Here is a 21379-nt window from a genome sequence, read left to right on the forward strand (position 1 = left end):
CTGTTTTTGTTTTTACCTTCATGTAATCATTCTAGCCCAAAGGCATCAACAAAAGAAATGAACACAAGACAAAAAGTGCTTTTTAAAATAGGAAACGGCAGATTTCCTTCACAGTTGGATATTTTTGGACCATCTGTGGAGAAATACTCCTACAGACCAAAACGAGCTGCAGACTGAAGAGTCTGCCTGAGTGAGGAACTGGGATGCAAGGTAGGTCTGAAAAGATGACTTTTATACTGCACTATTACACTGTTGAACCTAACAGATTATTTTTTTCTCTTAATTTATCTACATTTCAGACACTTTACAGATTGAAGTGCAACTTTCCTTTACTCTAGTCAGCCTTCTTGTTCTCTGCTTCAAGTTTCAGTCCTGCAGGTTAAATTACCGTATTTCCCAGACTACGAGTCACATTTTTGCCCTGCGACTTCTAGTTAGATGCGACTTATATCTGCATTATTTTCCTCGCCATGACATTTTTAAACTGATGTTAATTCATAGTGGTGGACATGAACCAAGGAGTAAAGAAGGCTAATCGCGGGCTGAGAGAAAGATGACCAGAGCTGGTTGAGTCCACAGTGTGGCGCTTAAAGAAAACGCCTTCAGGAGAGGCTTTTGAAAGGCCAGGTAGAAGAAGGACACTAAAAAGGTATCCGATATCAATTTATTTGAGAAAACACTGATGTTACATGTGAACAAATAGTTTTGAGTTAAATGTATACAAGTTGTCATGCAGGTCATTTTGAGCTCCAGGAAGGCAACATCATATGGTGCAGACTTTCATTTCCCCCAAAATAAAGAACCTCAAACAACCTAAAGAACAATCTCCAGCATCACAGTCAGGTCTTTATATTTTCCATATATTAGATTTGAGTATACTTGCCTGAAGATTAACAAACGTGTACAATTGATTATATTTCCATTCTCAAACATATTTCAGAACTAAATTGCAGATGCTGGCAAGCAGACTTCAACACTTTGGAAACCAATGCAGTGGAGGTAAGTGAGTCGTTATTTGGGTGAACTCTCATTGCTAAGATCCTCCTGTGATCAGCTGGTGATGAGAAAACATTTCTGATAAACTAATATTCCTCGTGCCCTATATCAAAATCTGAAAATAGCAGCCAGCACTTTAAACCTCTTGACTTCACAGAACCTTTGAGTGAAAACATATTCTGCAAATGCTGCAGATGTAAGACTGTTCAAGAGTAAAGATGCAGAAGACAGAAATGTAATAATTTGAAAGATTAATTATTCATTGAGCCAATTAAGTAATTTGAACCCATGAAGGATAAAAATGATGAGTGCCAAGTTTAATGAAAGCATTAATTAGCAATTTGCCGAAATGGTTTATCAGAAATCTTCACTTAATCATCGACCAGACCTCAATATTTATTTTTTCTGATATTGATGAAAGCAGCATTTATCTGGTTTATATGGGGGTAAATACTCTCATCTGGATCTCCTGACTGCTCAACTATAACACTTTAATGTGATCTCTAACTTCCCTCTTCCTCTGTTTTTCTCAGTCAAAACTATTTTCAAGTCTTGGCTTTGAACAAATGGACTCTACTTTTTTCAGACAGTGAACATTTCTTGAAATTTCATTAATCAAGAGTCAGAAAAAGCAGATCTGCTGAGCAGAGTATTTTTTTTCTGACTTTTCTTTGACTTGCTTCTGCAGAAAGCTTTGCCGTCCTCGGACTCAAAGCGGCACAACAGTCCCAGATTCAGTTCATCTCAGGTCTGCATTTGTCCAATTCCCTGCTTTTTAAATATTTGCAATTGAAATCCGGGCCCCATTCCAAGGTGCAGCGACTCGGGACATTAGATCAAAGCTCTCGTAAGAAAACTGCATTAATCAGGAATTTTTCCAGGCCACCTCGAGCCTTGGGGACTCCTTTTGAATCATTAACACCTTTCGCCCTGCTTCTGGAATGTTTCTCAGACGTTTTCTGTCTGAACTGGTTTTGATCCACATTTACTGTGAAGAGCGAGTCTCCACAAGGAATCCTGCCCTGCAAAGAAGCAGGTTTGTCTCAGTTGTGCCTCAGAGAGACAACAGATGGCCCGCCGTCAACAGCATGACGATAAGTACAACTGAAAGGTTGTGATAAGGAATCACGAGGACTGAGGTCTCCTCCTGTCTTTTGGGCCCATCGGTGCTCATTTTGTCCTTTTGCATGGCCCCATCCGGCATTTCGGTGATTTTCTTTGTGGGGAGCATTGCAGCCATGTTTGGGTGGCATCTTGTCCACCTGCAGTCTTAGTAGTTGTACTTTCCTGCCTCCGTTACTGCAGACGTTGCACTATTTGGCAGAAAAAGCGGTTTTGGTGGGATCTGTGGCTTTAGGGACACCGTTCTTCGGACTATTGCCGCCCGCTGCGCATGCGGCCCTTCGCTGTAACTGTGCTGCCGTGTCAGACAGGCGCTGGCGACAGACACCCGTTGGCTCTCGTTGTTGTTGCTGGTGTTTGTATTGGCCGCCGCGGCTGAACCTGGGGGTCGGTTGTTGTTGCTGCTACTGCTGTTGTTGTTTGTATTCATTCTGGCCAGAAAGTGTGCGTGTGTCCCCCGTTGGTTGAAGCTGTGATGGCGGGGCACAGCGCCACCTGCTGCACCCATCTTGATGAGGGACTGGCGCTGAGATTGGTGACGCGCCACGGGGACACCGCTGCCTCCAGGCCGCTCCGGGATCACCTGCTGTTGGAGCGGAGTGGAGGAAGAGGAAGAGGACGAAGAAGGGATGGAGGTGGAGGACGTGGGGTTGTTTGAAGAGGAGGATGAAGATGAAGACGTGGCAGAGGATGAGGTGGAGTTTTGAGGAGCTGAATCCAAGCGTTTGGGGACGCCATCCCTCGGCAGTGTGGAGGTGCTGTAATACGAAGTTGGTTCCGTCTCTGGGATCTGCTGCTGGTGATGGTGGCTGCTGCTGCTGCTGCTGCTGTTGTTGTTGTTGTGATGGTTGCTGTGGTGATAGCTGTGGTTGTAGTGATGTGTTCGAGTCTGGTTGTGTTGATTCTGATGATGGTGGTGATGGTGACCACTGTGATGTCCTCCTCCTGTAGAGGACGGTCCGGGGAACAGTGAGGACGACGATGTAGACGTGAGGACCTTGATTCCACCGGTTCCTGATGCGCTGACCTCATGGATGTGTTTGAGCAGCTCATCCAGTGCAGACACGTCCACCACCGTCTGGGGTAGGGACTGCTGGGAGTGGTGGTGATGTGGAGCTCCACCCACTCCTCCTCCTGCAGCGGCTGTAGTGGCAGCGGCGGCGGCAGCTCGCTCATCATTGGGAATTTTCCTCTCCTCAAGGAGGTGCAGTGAAGTTGACGAGGCTCCTGCCCCATGAGCTGCCCCATTGCTCAAACCGCCACCGTTGTGGTGAGAAAAGGGAAACACTTGCTGGCTCAAAGAATTCCCAACCACAGCCATGAAGCCCTGGTTGGATTTGGAGCAGCTGGGGCCTGACTTGGGGTTGTTATCCTTGGCATTGTTGCAGTTTTGGTTCTTCTCATACTGATGATGTCGCAAACCCTTCATGTTCCTGAAAGGGAGCTCTGGGGTGGAGTCAGGCGTCGGCAAGCCAGAGAGTTCTCCATCGCCCTGAGAAAGAGACTAAATGGAGGTTAGACCAATGCATTCAGTGATTTATATTTTTGTACCTGAGGAAAGAATATTTTTAATTAAAAAAATAATAATGTAAGATTTGTAATGTAAACAAACCGTATGCCACAATATGCTTACATTGCACAACTTGCAAGGTAGCAACAATACTCTCTCTGCATCTTTGATCTAATAAATAAATAAAAATGTTCAGATACTTTGCCAAAATTTTTTCAAACAAGATATTGTTTACCATTAATATAACGACTACTTGTTTGTGAGGGACGTTCAATGCTTGTAAATGAGAGTATCAACTGTTGTTGTGTATAAAAGCTTGTTAATTAAAGGTGGCTTTGCTTACAAGGGCAGTGAAACTCCTCAGTGCACGCACAAGTAATATTTAATTACAAAACTACTCAACAAAGGCAGCCAAAAACGTTGCCATTAAAAATGGGAATATTGCAGAAGAGATTTTGGTAAGATCTCCAGGCAAAACTGAACAGCCAGAAAAATGTGCAGGATTTAAAATAATTGAATATACCTTTAATTAAAACAACTACTTTTGTCAGTACGATGAATGTAAATCATAAGCCAGGACTGTACGATCTGCTACCTGTGAGAGGTTGAGGTCAGGGTCTCCCAGCTGCAGGCCTTGATGTCCAGGGGTGTGGAGGTGGGGCTCAGCCCGACCGTTAGGGATAAAGGAGCTGTACATTTTTGGCGTCGACACATCCAGTTTGTCATCCTAGGAAGAGAAAAAAAATAGGGGTGAATTTTAATGGTTCTATACAGCTAATGAGCGACTTTTTTAAATGTATATTTCAGCTAGGGTCAGAGGTTAGCAGCAGCTTAGAGACTCCGATTCTCACTGAAGGACATTTGGAAAAATGATGGAATAATAATGAAACCGTCAATTGTAATGACTGAATAAAACACCAAGGTGAATCTTATTATGTGATCCCTCAGGGTGATGAGGAGGAGGGAGAAAGGGGAGATGAATATTTATGCTGCTCCTCAAAATTCAGGCAGCTATGTTGCCACCTCTCAGCTGTATCGTGGAACTTAAAAAAATCTGATTGAAATGTAATTCAGCAGCAGTGATGAGCACATTTAAGTCTGTCAACTTAATGTTTTCATTTAACTGCAGTCTCAAAACGTCTTCAACTTAATTTAGATTAATGTGCGTTTCTGCATCAACGTCCTGTAAGTTCAGCTTGTGGAAAACGTTCATTTGGAATGAGATCAGTCAAGTAACAACGAGCATCATCATTTCTTTCGTCCTCAAAATGTGATCCAGTGAAAACAATCCCACATATAGGAACATATACATACCATTTTATTGTAGCACCATTTTAGTAAAATACAAAATATAGTAGCCAACCGTTTTCTACTACATTATACTTTCAAATGATGAGAATTTAAGAAGAAAAAAGTTTTTAAAGTCTGAAAGAACAAAACTGTTCATAGCCAACCTTCGGCTGCCCTTCCAGAAGCCCGTTCAGCTTGGCGAGTGATCGCAGCGACAGAGCGTGCGGCAGAGATGCTTCGGGGTCCTTCCCTAGCCTGCGGGCTCGGTGAGCTGCGCTGCGGCTGCAGTAACAAGACACCAGGAAACCCGATAGGATGGCTCCCAGAAAGAATGCCACGAACACGCAGGCGATCAGCAGGGTGTAGTGGACGTTGGCGCGCTGATCCAGCTCAGGAGGACGACGAACACCTTAAAGATAAAAGACAAAATGATGGGAAAAAAAGGACATTTAGTGTTCAAATAACTAGCTAAAGTATACAAATTGTGCTCTTTGTATGTTTTAGGGCTTAATATGGAAATTATCTTTTCTTTACCAAATTCTACATTTATAAAGAATCCTACTTCACACCTGACATGCATTGCCATAGCCACAAAGGCACTATTAAAAGATGAAGCCAAATTGTACAATTTTATAAAATGCAAAGTCTGTATTTAAGTGGCATTGATTCATATGTAACATGTAAAATCCTGAATTAAAATGCGGCTTTGCATGGATGTGCCTCAACTGTCTCCAGCTAAACAGAAAAATGTTATCTTTGAATCTAAGCAGGAACAATCCAGAGTAATTTATTCCAGCTAGAAACTTGTGACGAGGCCTGAAATCTCAGACCAAACTCAACAATCCTAAATCTGTTGCTCCACAAACTCCAAAATACCCCAAGACTTTTTGGTCATCCTTCCAGTGCTGCTCGGTTTAAATGGCTGGTCATAAAATTATGACTGATCACACTTACTTTGTTCAGTGGTGTTTTTTTGTGTGTTTGTGTTTATATTTGTGTGTGGTACTTGGAGTCAAATTAAATGCAAAACCTGATTCCCTGCCAGCGGGCAAAGGCTTCCGTGGATGGATGAGCAAATGTTATGCTGATGTTAAGTTGACAAGCGAGTTTAAGAGGAGGAGAAAAAAAAACAGATGGAGGAGAGGTAAAACCAAGGTGAATGGGTGGACGAAAGAAGAGTGGAAGACAGCGACGAGGATTAGACTTAATGAGAAAGAGGTGCTTTACGGGTGAGAAATCTGGATGACGGAGCACAGAAAAAGACTGGGAGGACAAGAAGGAGGAGAAGAAAGGGAAGGTAAGCGATGAGATTGGAGAGAGAGGAGAGAGCTGACAAAAGGATGAAGAGACGAGAACAGAAGGAGGGAGTAGGTGTAGACGAGTGGAGATGAAAGAGAGAGTTTATTGTTTGGCAGCGTTCACCTCATCAGGTTGAGATATGCCATCAAAGCCCCTCTGACACAATGACTCATCAGTCTGTGCAGCAGTGATGCACACGAGAACAAACACACACTGCCCAGGATTGGTGACAGGGCATCAGTTCTGCAGCAATCAATACTTTGATTACATATTGTTCAGATTTTTTTTTGTCCAAGGGAAAAAAAAAAAGAAAAAAAATACAGTAAAATTATAATTTTACGAGCGACAGTAGGAGCAGAGTGTTTCACAGCCTTTGGCCAAAACACCTGTAACGTGTCCAAAAAAGATTCCTGATACACCAGAAGCTACACTCTAACAAATGGAGCGATCCATCATGAAGACTGATTACCTCTGGTCCGGCTCTGTTGTGTAATTTTTCCAGCTACCAGATGGGGAGGAAAGTGTACTTCAGGACTTGGACTAATGCGTTTAAAATATTAAAGTTTTGCAGAGTGAAGAGGACAATTTATCAATGCTATCCCGACAAAACTTGGTAATCATATAGGATATCCATTGATTTATATCTTTAATGCACTTATTTTAGTACTTATTTTATATTTGTACAGGTTTTCCAACATCAGATTTCACTGATAGTAAAACTTTGCTAATAACCCTGTTAAACAAGGGCAAATTAAATCTCAAGTTTCTTTTAAACGTCTTCGTGTTTGTAGAAACTTGACTTGTAAGAATGGCAGTAACAGGCATTTAGGGGCCAGCTGGTAAAAATTAGTGTGGCCATTTTTCTAAGTGGTTGAGCTTTTGCTGTAAAAGGAAACGTACATAGCGGCGTTAAAGATCCATCTAAATTCCTGTTGGAGATAAATTGCCCAGGCTGAGTTCATGTCCCTGAAACCCTGATCAAACACGACAAAAATACTCCAGAAACAAAAAAGCTAATTCCATGCCCTTCACTTTTTGCCATTAGGGGATTTTATTCCCCGCTCCCTGGTGGTGTGGGACTCAAAGTGGCAACCATCTGAAACCTCAAAGCCGGAGTGGCCTCTAAGCTTCTGAGGCTTTGCTTTGATACAAGAAGCCATGGAAAACATGACTCTTTTATGCAGAAGTACTCTTGAAATGGAGCAAGCAGTCATTACACATCAGGGCAGGAATTAACACACAAATACTTTTCTTACATGCACGCGCGCAAACGCATCCCATGTGCTTAAAAGAGACAATTTCATGTTCGTTATTTGCACTCTTTCATCTCCGTCCCTCAGTCTGACAGTTAAAAATAGGAAGATGAAGACACACAGGGAGAAATATTATGCTAATTGCAGCCCAACACGGATATGTTTCATTCTCTGCCCTCTCTTTCTCCCTCTACCCTCTGTCAGATGGAAAGTTCCTCGTTCTTAGCTGTCAGCCCAAAATGTTGAAGTTTCTGGCATCTGGGGGAAAACTTCAGGGTGATATCTTGACTTTTCCCTTTCCCTCCCGTCACTGTTCGATGTCAGTCTAGGATTTACAGTATTCTGTAAGACTTTCTTTTCACTGTTTTCTCTACCACCATCTCCTTCAGCTTTCATCTTTCTTCCTCCCATTCATTTTTTGCTGCCTCCCCTCTCTGTAGCCCACTGCTTGTTACCATCCTCTCGTCTGCTCTTTCTTTTAGATTCAGCTGAAATCAATACAGTCTGTCTGGGAAGGTCTAATTAAATCAATCATACAAATGAACCATATAACTAGATTCAATGAAAAGCCGTGAGGAGAATTATTAAAAAGGGTCAAAAAAGGATAAAAGCTTCAGTAAAGACTGGTTCAATATGCTGTAAAGTAAGTTTCTACCAGAAGGCAATGCAAAGTGTTTTACATATATTCACACAATATCTGAATAGTCAGGGAACATTGCAGATCAAACATTGTGGGCAAATATTCATAAAAAAAAAAATACTTATATCTATTGAGATCATTTATTATTAATGTAAGCTTTAAATTCTGCACAACAAACTTCCACAAATCTGGATTTCATGAAAGAGGAGCGTTGACGTCCATGTGAGCTCCAGTCAGATGAGAGCAGCATGAACGAGTCTGGAAACTGACCCTGAACACACCATGTGAAAAACGTGATGATCTCTTCTGAAGGGTCAGCAAACTTGTCTGAGTTGACCTTGAACATTTTGGGCAAAGTCGTTTGTGTCCATAGTGAGCATCAGGTGATTTGTGAGACTCGACACCTGGCTAAATATTACACTGGAATGAACAATTTCTATTATTGCTGCATAAGCAGCTTTTTGCAATCGGAATATTGCGATGATGATTTATTCATGATACACTGAGGAGCCAGTTTTAGAAACTGCAAAACAATTCAGGCTTTGGCAACGAATCAAGCTTCTAGCAGACAACAGTCCTAAACATTAAGCTAGAGCTACAATGATTGGTTCAGATTGCTGCATATTCATGTGTAATAAGGGCCTAGTCAAAGTCCTGGCCGAAGTCTGATTAAGAATCTGTAGTAATGTTTCAAAAATGATCTTCCCAAACCCAATCATCCCATTTGATAGTGTTTCGGCTACTTTGTAAAGATGAACAGCCTTTAGAAGGAGGAAACTGGTCGATTTAGACCAACAAAAACAATAAAATTGCACCAAATACTGAAAAAATATTTCATAAAGTCTACTCAGGGGAACTGAATACAAATGCACATCACAGTACTTTTGAAACGATTTTTATGGCATGATACATGACAATGTGGAGAAGTTGATGGGGAGTAAATATTTTTTCAAGATACTGCACATACTGGTCAGGTGCTACAAAATGTTTAGTTTTTAATATACGTCTGCAGGCGTGATGGCAGGAGAAATCAAGCCACCTTTTAAACAGAAGAACTGTCTTTCATTGTTATAGCATAGGCCTGGCAGTGTTATATCAGATAAATGCATTTATAGAAAACTGTGACTTTAAGGCAAACACAGATCCTCTGAACACTGAAGTCAGGCTTCAAATGACTGTCCTATTTGCATGCTCTCCTGTCCACCGCCTTCCCATTGGTATTCACATGAAGCCAGACACCAGTGACAGAATCCGTACAGAGAGGCAGTGAGCAACAAGGATGCCGACACAAAAAAGAACCGACGTCGGGATGAAGGTGATTGAAGGAAACACAGCTGGAAATCAAAACAAAATGAAAAAAAGAAAAAAAACTGAATAAGTGTGACGAAGACACAGCTTGTCAAGTCTGACTTTGTTCTTCTCTGAAAATGTCAGTTACACACATGCGCACACACACACGCAACCTTGTCCTCTTTAAAGGTCACAATTCACACCTGAAACACTGCAGGTGTGTGTCAGGTGTCTTGTGGGTGTGTGGATTTAGAATGAGGCGTTTCAGTCTGCAGACGCCTCAAAATTGCTGCTCCTCAGCTCTCCTTAGATTCTCATTTAGTCTCCAGTGTTCATTATTTAAATGAATGAAGCGTTACATTTAAGAGCTGCTTCAGGGTGTTCAAGGAGGCTGTCGCGTGGGTGGGAGGTAAACAAAGCGCTTTGGCACTTCGGAGCAATCTTCAGAAAGCGATGAAATACAAGGTGTCACTGTTTTCTGTTCAACAGACCTGGGGTACCGCAGCAGAAAGGCAGACACTTCTACGCTGAAGAAATTATTCAAGCACCAATCGCCATGTTTAAAGCCGGCACTTTAAAAGATGGTATGTGCAAAAAGGAGCAACTATTTAAAGAAACAGTAGTTCAACAATTCACTAAACATCAAATCACCTCTGAGTGGGTTCAACTAATCTCTGTTTTAGAAACCAAACATTCAAGCAACTTCTGACCAATCCACATAGATATCGCATATCTGGTTATATCCATTTGTAAATAGGTATTTTGGGTAAATGATGGAGCCAAGTAGTTATAAAACCCTGCAATCTTAGATATTTTTTAAATTTTATTGCATTTAATTTTTTAAGACATGCATTTTCATTGATCGTTCTTAATCTAATGTTGTTCCCTTTGCCTGTTTGGAAACATGCAAAGTGAGGTCAACTGATCAAAGAAAATACCATAGAGGAGGTGAAAGATTTTATGAAAATACTTGTAATCACAAGTTGTCAAAGGCAATCAAGGAATCTGCTTAAGAACTTTTCATACCAAATTTTAAACAATAAAAACAGCAAAAGAACTAAATTGTTGAGCTGAGACTGAAATGTTCCTAATGAAATAGGAATCTTGTGAAGAAAAACTGAAAAATAAATAAAATAACATATGTGGGACCAATATTTCCTGGCACACAGAGAGTAAACAGGTCACCAGTAAAGTCAACATCTTCATAAATTATTAAGCAAATTACTGTGGTTTAAAAATGACTTCATGTTTTCTGACACACAGAAGATTCAACTATTATGCAAATGCAGAATGGATGTTAGCTTTAGAAAAAAAGACGTGATAAATATTTTGTTGTTAATTGGAAAGTATAGAGAAACATTTTCTGAAACAAATAGATTTGCAGTCCATTGAGAGTATAGATTTAAACACTGAGCAGAAGCTAAATTTTATTGTTCAAAACAGAAGGAGCTCTGTATTAATCTGGAATTTAATGTGTGTAATGAAATGATACATTAGGCACCGATGTGGTGATAAAGATAACCATGATTGCATTGAGGGCAGGGTGGGATGTCTCTGTAAATGTTCACTAAGTGGCATTAATGGACTGTTCACTCAGCCTTTTAATGGAGATATTCTATGTGATGATACTGATGCGTTAGCAGCATACGCATTACATTTTTTGCATTCATATTGAGCTTCCATCCTATTACCAACAATATGTAGGAAAAGCTGCTTAACAATCCAGAAGCAGAAAAAGAAGTTAAGCAACTTATAAATGCAGAAACTTTCATGCTAAGATGCTCAGTCAATCAAAATTCAGCATTTCCAATTTTTCTGTGTTTTAGATCAACTGATTTTGAATTATTTGTGGCCTGCAACATGAATATTTTTAGGCGGTTATTTCTAATAATAATCTAAATGACCACTATGTATACCTCTTGCTTTAATCTTTGGGATGTTTTGACATATTTTATTTGAAGAAATGAAAAATACATCAAGGCAGTTCACTGCTAAATGTACATGTAAAACAATTAGATTCAAGATCACCCAGTCTAATTTATTTCTTTTATGCATCAAATCAAACATGGACTGGCCACTTTAATTACTTGTTGACCTGCTTAGTCATGCAGTTATCCATTTAACTGATCTGATTGATTATGTGAAACAGATATAGATCCAGTGCTTCTAGGAAAGTTAAAATTTAAATATAATTATTAGTGTGTGGGGGATGATCTACATTTTAATGCAACAAATCATTCTTTTCTTAAGCTGCACAGAAATGGACAATAAAGTCAAAGTTTAAGTGTGAATTCAATGCATGTAAATGTTAAAAAAATAAATACAAAAATATGACACTGCTCTAGTTTACCTGGAGATAAAATTGGGAATGTCACATTCTAGCATGTAGAAACTAAATGCTAGAATGTTATTTACTCAGAGCTGCTTATCTTAAGATGCCATAGAAAAGCAAGGCAGACGAACAACGTGAAAGGAGAACTAAACAGATTTAAGGCTACAGTGTGAGTAAGCGCGAGTCCTATTCTGCTTCTGATGCAATAACGTTCTCTTCTACATCTGCTATTGTTTTAGTGCCAACATGCAAATGACAGAGACTTCAGTAAACATCAGCAGCATCTTCATTTAGCAGATCTGAATCCTGTGATGTACCTTTGGGTTGATTGAGAGATTGCCAGCCAGAATGTGAGACCGACAGTTCATTGAAGATATGATGAATCACGTTGACATGAAGCTGAATCTCAGAGGAAGGTTTCAAGCATATCAGGACAAACAGAGCTGCATCTTACTGAGCGAAGACGTGCAATGTTGGCTGCTATTAAAAAAAAAAACAAACACTTAACTTATTGTATAATCTGGTATTGCCAACCATCAAACTTCCTAAGTTTATCAAAAAAAAAAAAAAAATCCCCACAAACCCCCTAAAAATAAAAATAAAAAATACAAAGTTGCCTCTCAAACTCAATATTTTTGTTGCAGTTTTATTTTAGGTGTAAAAGTAAACATTTAAACACACGACTGAAGCTAAGCAAAGGGTTAAATCTACTTAGATATGGCAATTCAGGCAACTTTTCTCTGCTGACAGTCGGGGTGTTCAGGGAGATGAAGGCTTTGAACATCTGGAACATTTCCTCTGAAATGTAAGAAATGCAGCAGCAGTTCAGACTGGGAAGTGGGGAAAATAATATGGATTTAGATTTAAAGTGTGCCAATTTAAATCAGTTTAAGGGCCAACTTCAACATGTGCTAGCTTGCATATTTAACATTTTGAATACAAATGAACAACTAAGCAAAAAACAGCTTGGATCTGCAAGTTGTTCAGGATACATCTCCACATACCAAGTACGCAAAACAAAGTCTTTATATTTTGCTGCTGTAAATGATTGTAACTTATCAAAACAAACTACATTGACAGTTTGATGTCATTTCCTGCTTTTAAACACAGACTGAAGGGTCTTTATATGGGGTCATGCATTTGTTTTGCAGAATGAACAGATGACTCATTGTATGTGTGTCCTCCCCCCTTTATTCCCTTAAGTGTTTTAGCACTTTCAGCTTAGAAATTGTTTGCAATGTCTTGCCTGGTGAAGCAAAGATTTAACTAATAAAGATGTGAAAAGAGACGGAGCGCGCTCCTCCTGTCCTTTAACTGAGTCACGTCAGGTTTTAACAGATTAGACAGAGGGCTAGTCAAATGTACTATTTATATTTAATCTGGAAGCAAACTACATCCTCCTAACTGGCTAAATGAACAGCATCTTCCTTAATACCATGTCAGTTGAGTGATTTCGAAAGATTAAACTGCTGGTTCGCACCAAGCAACCATAGTTATACTATTACTGCTCAGAAAGATGATGCTGTTTAACTATAGCTTAGACACAAAACCTTAAAAATATTCATACACAGAGAATGTTTCATCATGTGAAAGGACATCACACTGACGTTATTCCACTGGTGAATTACACTAATCCTAATCTTCAGATTAACCCAACATGGACCTTTTGCTAAATCTTTTTTCCTATCACCAAACTACAGGACTCAATGATGTTGTCTCAGAGTGGGACAATTCTGCCCTAAAATCCCGGCCAGGTCATTTCTTGTGCTGCGTGGAGTTTCTCTACATCCTCTGGTTTTTCCGATGGATGACAACAACGCGTCCGAACAGAAATTTGAGCGTCACAGTGCGGTTGCATAAACAGATTTGCGTCCACACACGGCAAAACAGTGACCCGCATAATAGTGCCCCCTTATACAATCATGTGCTTACAAAAGAGCAATAAGGCTGCAATCAGCAAGGTCACAAAAATAAGTCAGTGCATGCAGTTTTAGTTAGTCCAATTTCTTAGCATGTTAATCTGCTGAATTTAATCCAGAAGATTTTCACCTTGCATAAACAAATTTATTCGTTAGTGTAACTGGAAAAAAGAACCTAAATTTAGTCAACATATTGTGTTGGTTTGCAGTTTGGTTTTTGGCTACCGTCATAAAACTAATGCAACAGATGCAACAGATCACCGTCGAGGAGTACAATGCAAAGAAACAAAAGAGATCAAATGCTCCTGAAGGTGTGTCAGTTTTTTCTCTACCTCAGTAGAGCAACTTTACGTCTTAATGAAATGCGACATGCCTCAAAACTTAGTGTCCAGTGAGCAGATAATAAAGTTCATCAGCAATCACATGCTAGATATCTGTCATTTTCAAATATATATATAAAAAATATAATGTACTTGTTCCAGTGAATGAAAGACGGTGGTCTTTTCAAAGTTTGCATGTTCAATTTTGGGGATTTCTAAGCTAAATTTTTTATCTTCTATTAAAAGAACTTTCACTATTTATATGAAAGTTGTCAGCTTTAATCTGAAATAAAGCGTCTATCTTGCATTAGCTCTGGGAAGAACTGAGCCCAAAAAAAAAAAAAAAGAATATAGATGAAGCAGGAAAGGGCTTTTTGAACATTGTGGTAGCAGTTTTCAAACTCCTGGTTCAAAATGTGTGTAATATTTATAACTAAGACAGTCAGAAATATCACCTTCATCACTCAAATCCAGCTGGAGGCTCATTAGCAACAAACAGCCGCCTGAAATTCATCCAGTGAAGCTGCTTATACCCTTCGCCTCATTTTGTTCAGCGCTGGGAGAAGATGAAGACAATTAGCGTCAATACGACCGCTTTTGGCGGCTTTCTAACACCTCTCATCCCCGCCTGTTCTGCATGAGCCACATAACGTACTCAGTCCATTTGTAAGAGCTCCAGCTCATTAAAAAACACTTTAACACGCTTTGATGGCTCTTTTGCCTGCTCATACACGTGCATTCATAGAAGGAAAAATCACTCACCAAGCCATTGGCAAGCACATTATCACACGCATTCTAGACTTCTACATGATACAGACAACATCTTTTGTTTCACCTTATTGTGTGCAGAAGTACACTAGAAACACCCATGCAGAGTAATTGCTCTGTGTCTTTGTTATTCGCAGAGTAATTAGGCTATTTTCTGTTACAGAGAGTGGAGAGATAACAGTAAGCACACCTTTGGGTTGCACCATAAAGCTATAGATCACATCAGCTGGCACCTTCCTAAATTGCAAGAACACTTTAGGTAAAGAGGTGAAACTTGCAGAAAGTATTATTCCTAAATGTTACAGCAGTATGTTTTAAATCAGAATTAATCTAAAAGTGTAGATCTGATTTGGAAAAGAAAAAATCATTTGCGATTTAAGGTTAATTCTTGCAAAGAACTTCAAATGAAGGTAATATGTTGTCCACAATGAGGTAACTGCACGTCAATGTATCTTTTTAGATTTACACAAGTGTTTGTTTGTTTTTTCTCTCTCTTTTTTTACATTACATCAATGTAGCATTATAGGTTCCAATAAAGCTTCTTCCTGCCTCATGTTGATGTGTTCTGGGTAAAGCGTTTAAACTGAAGTTACCTACTGATTTGTGCATCATGTATGAATGTGTGCAAAATTCAGAATGTGATTAAATGAATGTGGCTCAAGTGTTTAGTACATGACTGGAAAAGCACAACTTAAATCCATTTACCGATTATCCTCTAACTTGTTCTGAACTGTTGATCTTCCTGCCTCCCATTTTATTTACAGTATTTATAGCTGCAAAAGAGTAAGCAAAAACTTTTTGCATAGTTTAAGGTTGAACAATTTTTTGTCAAAAACTAAAGAGATAAGCAGTATATAACTTGATGCAAATGATTTCCTTATACATTTCTTTATAAAATGAGAAAAGATCATTGATTGACTGAATTATTTTACAAGATGTGTGAAAATTGGACTCTGAATGTGTCTGTATGAAATGATGTAGAAATAATTGGATTTCGATCTCTTGAACACTGAGTAAAAACTGGACATGTGTTTATTAAAGAGCCTTGATATTGTGTGTGTGTGTGTGTGTGTGTGTGTGTGTGTGTGTGTGTGTGTGTGTGTGTGTGTGTGTAAAATGTTGCTAACCATCATTAAAGACACATTTTATTGTTAATGTAGAAAATATAAAGAAAGTCTCATCACAAAAACTGAAATTAAATATAAAATAAAATGGTTGCATGTAGAAAATCACAATGCACCATCAGTTTCATGATTCACAGGCTGGTCACTTTTTAAAATGGATATGTGGCATTTTGGCAGCAGATCTTTCAGGCTGAGTGAGGCGAAAAGGAGCCTCACCTTTGTTTCTTGAAACAGAGGTTTTCTTTTAGTTGTTCCCTTCCTGTGGCAGGCAGGCGGATCTAATGGAGACGCCCCGACCTCCTCCACCGAGCTGCAGCTTTCTTTCACTTAGATATGCTCTTGTAAATGCAACTCATGCTTTTATTGCACAAAAACACACACACACTCAGTGGCAACATTTTCTACTCAGTTAACACTTATGAAGGTGTCAGACACAGAAGATACCTTTTTTATTCCCCTGCGTCAATTTGTGTAACTTTATAAACAGTCGACAGGTTTCCATTAGCTTTCCATTTTGGTTCTGAGCAAAGCCACTGATGCCCGGCTAATAGCAGTATGTGAGAATCATGTGCAGTTTTGATGAAACGTGGTGGGAGCAGAAAGAAAGAAAAGAAATATGGACCACAATCCAAAGAATGCCTGCAAAACACTTTGATTTTTCTATTAAATGACAAAAAGTTACTTTAAGGACAAAGCTATACTTTCTCAAAATTTCCTACAAGTACTTCAGGTCTGTAATAGGACTGAAACATCCTGAGAACAAAAGCAGCATCAATCTGCAGTTTTTCTGATCTTTTAAAATATTGCATATTGAAACTAAATTGAAATGAACTCCATCATTCATAAAATCACAGTCGATTAATGATTTGTGAAAAATATTCAAACCTGTCCTAGTATTTAGTCACCGTTTATTTAACTGCTACAGATCATCCATAAAGAATATTAACTCTTTTTTTTTTCCAATTTGTACAAATCTCTATTCGCCAGCAGTCTGAACGTTTGTGTTTCGATGGCACATCTCAGACTCCATGCACTACAAGCTGGTTGATTATAATCCTTTGGTTATAAGAGATGTCTTAAAAAATCTGTTGGTTGGTTTATTAAAACCATAAAAGAAGTCACAAATGCTGAAAATGGCAATTATGAAAAATACTGTAGATCAGTTAATGAGTTATATATATAAAGGGTAACATATATTTGGGTATATAGCATATCAGGTCTAACCATCTGTAGGAATAATATATAGAAATAAATATCTAATGGGCTATTAATTGAAAGATATTCCATATCCTGTGGTTATGGTTCCAAACATTTTCTCTTGCTTCATTTCTAGACCCAGTGAATATTTTAATGTCATGTGTACAGTTCTTGTTGTGTGATTAGTAAATTAATGATCCAATTAAAAAGCATCTGAGCTGCTTTAAATGTCAGCTTCTCACATTCATGTAATTACAAACAAAAGAACCCGTTAAGTCACACCATCAACTCTCTCGAGGCACCAGAAATCGCCCCAAACCTCTGGAAGGAGCCGCTCTGCGATCAACAGCAGCAGAGAGAGGCTGGAAAAAAGCCAGACGCTGCTGGAATAAATAAAGACTGAGAGCTGCAACACACAGACTTTGCCCTTCATGCTCTGGAGGAGTTGTCTTAAAGTTAAACAGCTTCCAACGTGTATAAAGTTTTAAAGTGCAACTATGCCCACGAGTCAAATTCACATTGAAAAGGACATTTGATGTTTAGACGAGGGTAAATGTGTTTTTTCTAGGCCATTTGTGGGCAAAATGATCACATATTTGAAATAGTTTTTGACTAATTCATTATAACATTGTGATCATTATTCTGTATTACACAAGTCACTGCTGAAGAAAAACTCTGTTGCTCTTTAGAGAATCAACACTAAAAATGTAAAATATAATCTTTCACGTGTTAACTCAGTGTTTGAAAATGTCTAATTCTTTGAGAGGTTAAAATTTATAAGGGGAAAATACAGAATGTCATATTTTCCTACCTGGTCAACATTCACAGCATTAACTTCTCTGGACACCAGGAAAGGAAAGTCAAGCTTCTTTCTTCAGTGTTGTAGGACCTAAAAATTTATCTTTTCTTTTTTTATTTCACAAAATTCTTTACATCCATTTATCTATGTTTTATTTCATTGTAGTAATTTCCTATTATATTGGTGCTGATTTTAATATTTTGTTATTTCTTACTTTCTTCTACTTGGGCTCATGTTGGCATTACTGGTAATATAATCAAATGATTTTAATCACAAAGAAAAAAATTGATGGATTTTCTCATTAAATTTGTTATTAATTTTAATAACTGAGTGAGTATTTCAGCAAAACTAAATAAATATTGTTGAATGTGAACACACAGCCACTTATTGTTTTTAAACCGCTGGAGTGAAATTTGGGGATCAGTTCCAAATGAGCATCTTTATAATTCAGATTTTCCTTCTTGCTGCCAAAGAGTTAAGTGTCCAGATATGTGACCTCTTCCCGCCCAACATGGCTTTGAGTCAGACCTCATCAACTATCGGCTAAAATCCCTGCAGCCGTTTTAAAACTTGGCAGGAAACATGAAGGAAAAAGGAACTGGGGGCTTGTTGCTGAGAAGAGCAGGTATTTTTAGCCAAGTATTTTACCTGGAACTTTAATTTAATTGAATATAAAAGCGTTGGAGACAGATCTGTGGAATCGCAGTAATGCCAGGTCGCTGGCACACACAGCCTAACATCCTCAACTTTCTGGGAAGTCAACTTAAACGACTTTTTAATTGGGAATTATGAAGCCAGGCACTCAAGCTCACCAGCAGAATAAACTTAATTTACTGGATCGTCTGCACAACAACAAGTAATTTAAAGGTCACAGACTGCATTTATGTCCTCCCAAAACCATTATAATTTGCATTTCTACCACTCATTACGCACAATGTCAGCACTCATCAAATAGTAACGTAAAAAAAAGTCTGTCCTGTAAAAGCACCGGGCCAATTTGTGTCCATTCAGCCCCTGAGCTGGATCTACAGGGTTCTCCTTGTCAGTGCATTAAATAAGCAATCTACTGCAAAAACCTCATTAAGGGAATAGTTGCCCAGCAAATTATGTCATTACAGTAATGATAACCAGTCTAGCGTGCTGCAGATGAATAAGGGTGCATACAGGCTAACACATCAGTCATTGTGTTGGGAACCTTCACACCCGAATGTCCGACACTACAGAGTTAATGCTTCAGAGATCATTATGCAAAAAGCACCGGCTGACAGTTTTACCATAAAATCTCCCTAAAAAGAAAAAAAACACAATTTAGCTTTGATTTATCACCGTCATCTTCACAATGGAACCACTGAAAAAAAGAGAATAAAAGGGAACATTGGTAATGTTAAAAAAAGACGTGATAAAGTGACTGACAGTTCTTATTGTGCTATCGTTCAATTCGCTCCCCAGGAAAGCCTGCAGGCGATGCAAGGTCTAAAACTTAGATGGCAATTTATTTCAACACAATTAGAACAAGTCAAGCAATTAATCCCGACAATGCACAATTTATTATAAGGCTGTGGTTTCATTTAAAGTATTATATTAGATCAGATATACAACTGTAATCAAAGTTGGGCTAATCTTTTAACTGGAAGGTGGAGATTTGTCTGCAAAGTCTTAATTATGCAAAAAGAAATGAAGACATGAAGCTTCTGTTTCATAATTTAGGATGTAGATAATGACATCTATTCCAACTTGATGTATGTTTGAGAAGATATAGAAAAAAAGGTTGATTTCAGAATATAAAACATCCAAGCAGCTTATGGGTTAAAATATGTCCATTTTTAAAAGCAACACAGATAAATGCACTCTAAAAAGATATAAATCAGAGACTTTATACATCCTTTTTATTAGCCTGCATGTTTTATGGTGATGCTAATGAGCCTAAAATGAACCTAAACTTTCATTCCAGTTTTTAAATACTTTTAGTGTTATAAGACTGCAAAAGAAAAAAAAAACATCTAATGGGAAGGTTGTAAATTATGCAACAAAATGAAGGAAAATGTTTATCAAATAACTAAATAATATTGGTGGATAAATCTGTTGGAACCACTGCTAAAAGCACAAAATACAAAAATGTATAAAATATTGACAGCAGAAAAAAATATTTAATGTCCCACTGGGGATTTTACATCCATCTCTGGAGGCTCATTGTGTCATAAACTCTGTTGAAGATAATATCATTACCTAAAAGCCTTAATGCAGGAAAATCACTAATGTTAAAAAAGAAAAAAACATTAGCTTCAAGTTCCAGGTCAAAGTGCCCCGAGAAATGTTTTATCCTTATTGAAAATAAAAAGAAAATCATCTCAATACCCAAACAGATACTTTCAGTGTTCATGATTCTTTCTGTGCCATTTACTCCTTGAAGACTTAAATTGTGTTTGAAAAATGGTCAATTCTTTAGAGAATTTTAAAGGCCAGGAAACAAATGCCAGCTGCCGTGTTTGCAACCTTTGTAAAAGTTACTGCATGCATAATAAGGACAAAAAAAAAATAAAAAAAGCTTATCCTTTGTTTTCAAAAACGCGTACACTAAACCAAAAGAATTTCACAACGATCTGCTAAAAAAACAGGATTAAATCATTTAATCCAATAAAAATTACAATAAATAAAGCTGACTATCAACTAACTGAATTAGAGTCTCTCTGGCTCTCTGTGCTCCACTTCAGTTTTCCTTTTCTAAAAGTATGATTTTAATTCTTGTCAACGAACACTGCCTCATTTCAATTCCAGGTGGATGCAATTAAGCTAAGTGGTAGAATACAAAGCGAGGCGCTCTCTGTGCTCTGACGGCTACGGTTCCAACCTTCGCTTTCATGGCCTACAGTGAAATTACCTCAGGAGATGCTGCCTCTGACTCAGGGCTGCTCACTTAAAAAAAAAAAAAAGAAAGAAAAAGACTTCAATACACGGACGTGGCAATGTCAAACTGAGGTGGTGATTGAATTTGAAGAGACTGATAGAGAACATCATCCAGAGTTAGGTCTGTAAATGTTTTCAGTATGTGGTAAAAAAAAAAGGACTAATCATTTATCGCTTTCATTTTCCTGATTCATTGGGCTCGCAGTCTGACGACCTTGCTCTCCCTCACTTTCATTCTCTTCATCAGTGCTGCTGACACAACGCAGCCTCTTGGGCTCAAGTGTTCCTGAAAAACAAACTCAGCTTGAGTCAAGTGGACCACAAACCAAAAATGTCTTTCTAGCCATCCCCTCTCCGGCTTTAATCACTGGAATGCACCACATAGAGCCATAATGGGATTCACTGTGTGGGTTCGGCTGCTGCTCGGTGAATGACAATGCTTCTGCTGGTTTACGAGAAGGACTCTTGACAGTCAGGTAGCAGCTGAGCTGCAGCAATGAATACAGAGCAGGTTGCTGAGCGAAGCCGGGCTTTGATCTGCTGGACTGTAAAGTGGTGGAAGGTAATGATGTCAAACTGAGCAATGAGTTGCTGTACATTAACTTGAGCCAACCAG

The 21379-nt window shown here is 38.7% G+C and overlaps 1 protein-coding gene across 4 annotated transcripts in view; it reads right to left on the reverse strand.

The window, feature by feature from the left end:
• Nucleotides 1-646: 646 nt before the first annotated feature.
• Nucleotides 647-21379, reverse strand: part of LOC129353281 (semaphorin-6D-like) — a 146423-nt gene continuing 125690 nt past the window's right edge. The window contains exons 20-23 of one of the 4 annotated variants that reach the window (XM_055022551.1): nucleotides 20993-21049; nucleotides 5083-5327; nucleotides 4224-4355; nucleotides 647-3610 (exon numbers count right to left, since the gene is read on the reverse strand). In XM_055022551.1, the coding sequence (XP_054878526.1) occupies nucleotides 2267-3610; nucleotides 4224-4355; nucleotides 5083-5327; nucleotides 20993-21049 (1778 nt within the window). In that variant the 3' untranslated portion in view covers nucleotides 647-2266. Of the gene's footprint in view, nucleotides 3623-4223; nucleotides 4356-5082; nucleotides 5328-20992; nucleotides 21050-21379 lie in introns of all 4 variants that reach the window. The other 3 variants (XM_055022550.1, XM_055022553.1, XM_055022552.1) reach the window with 3 other exon arrangements.

Source organism: Poeciliopsis prolifica, unplaced genomic scaffold (assembly GCF_027474105.1).
Source record: "Poeciliopsis prolifica strain line A6 unplaced genomic scaffold, Auburn_PproV2 SCAFFOLD087, whole genome shotgun sequence".
Lineage (NCBI taxonomy): Eukaryota > Metazoa > Chordata > Actinopteri > Cyprinodontiformes > Poeciliidae > Poeciliopsis > Poeciliopsis prolifica.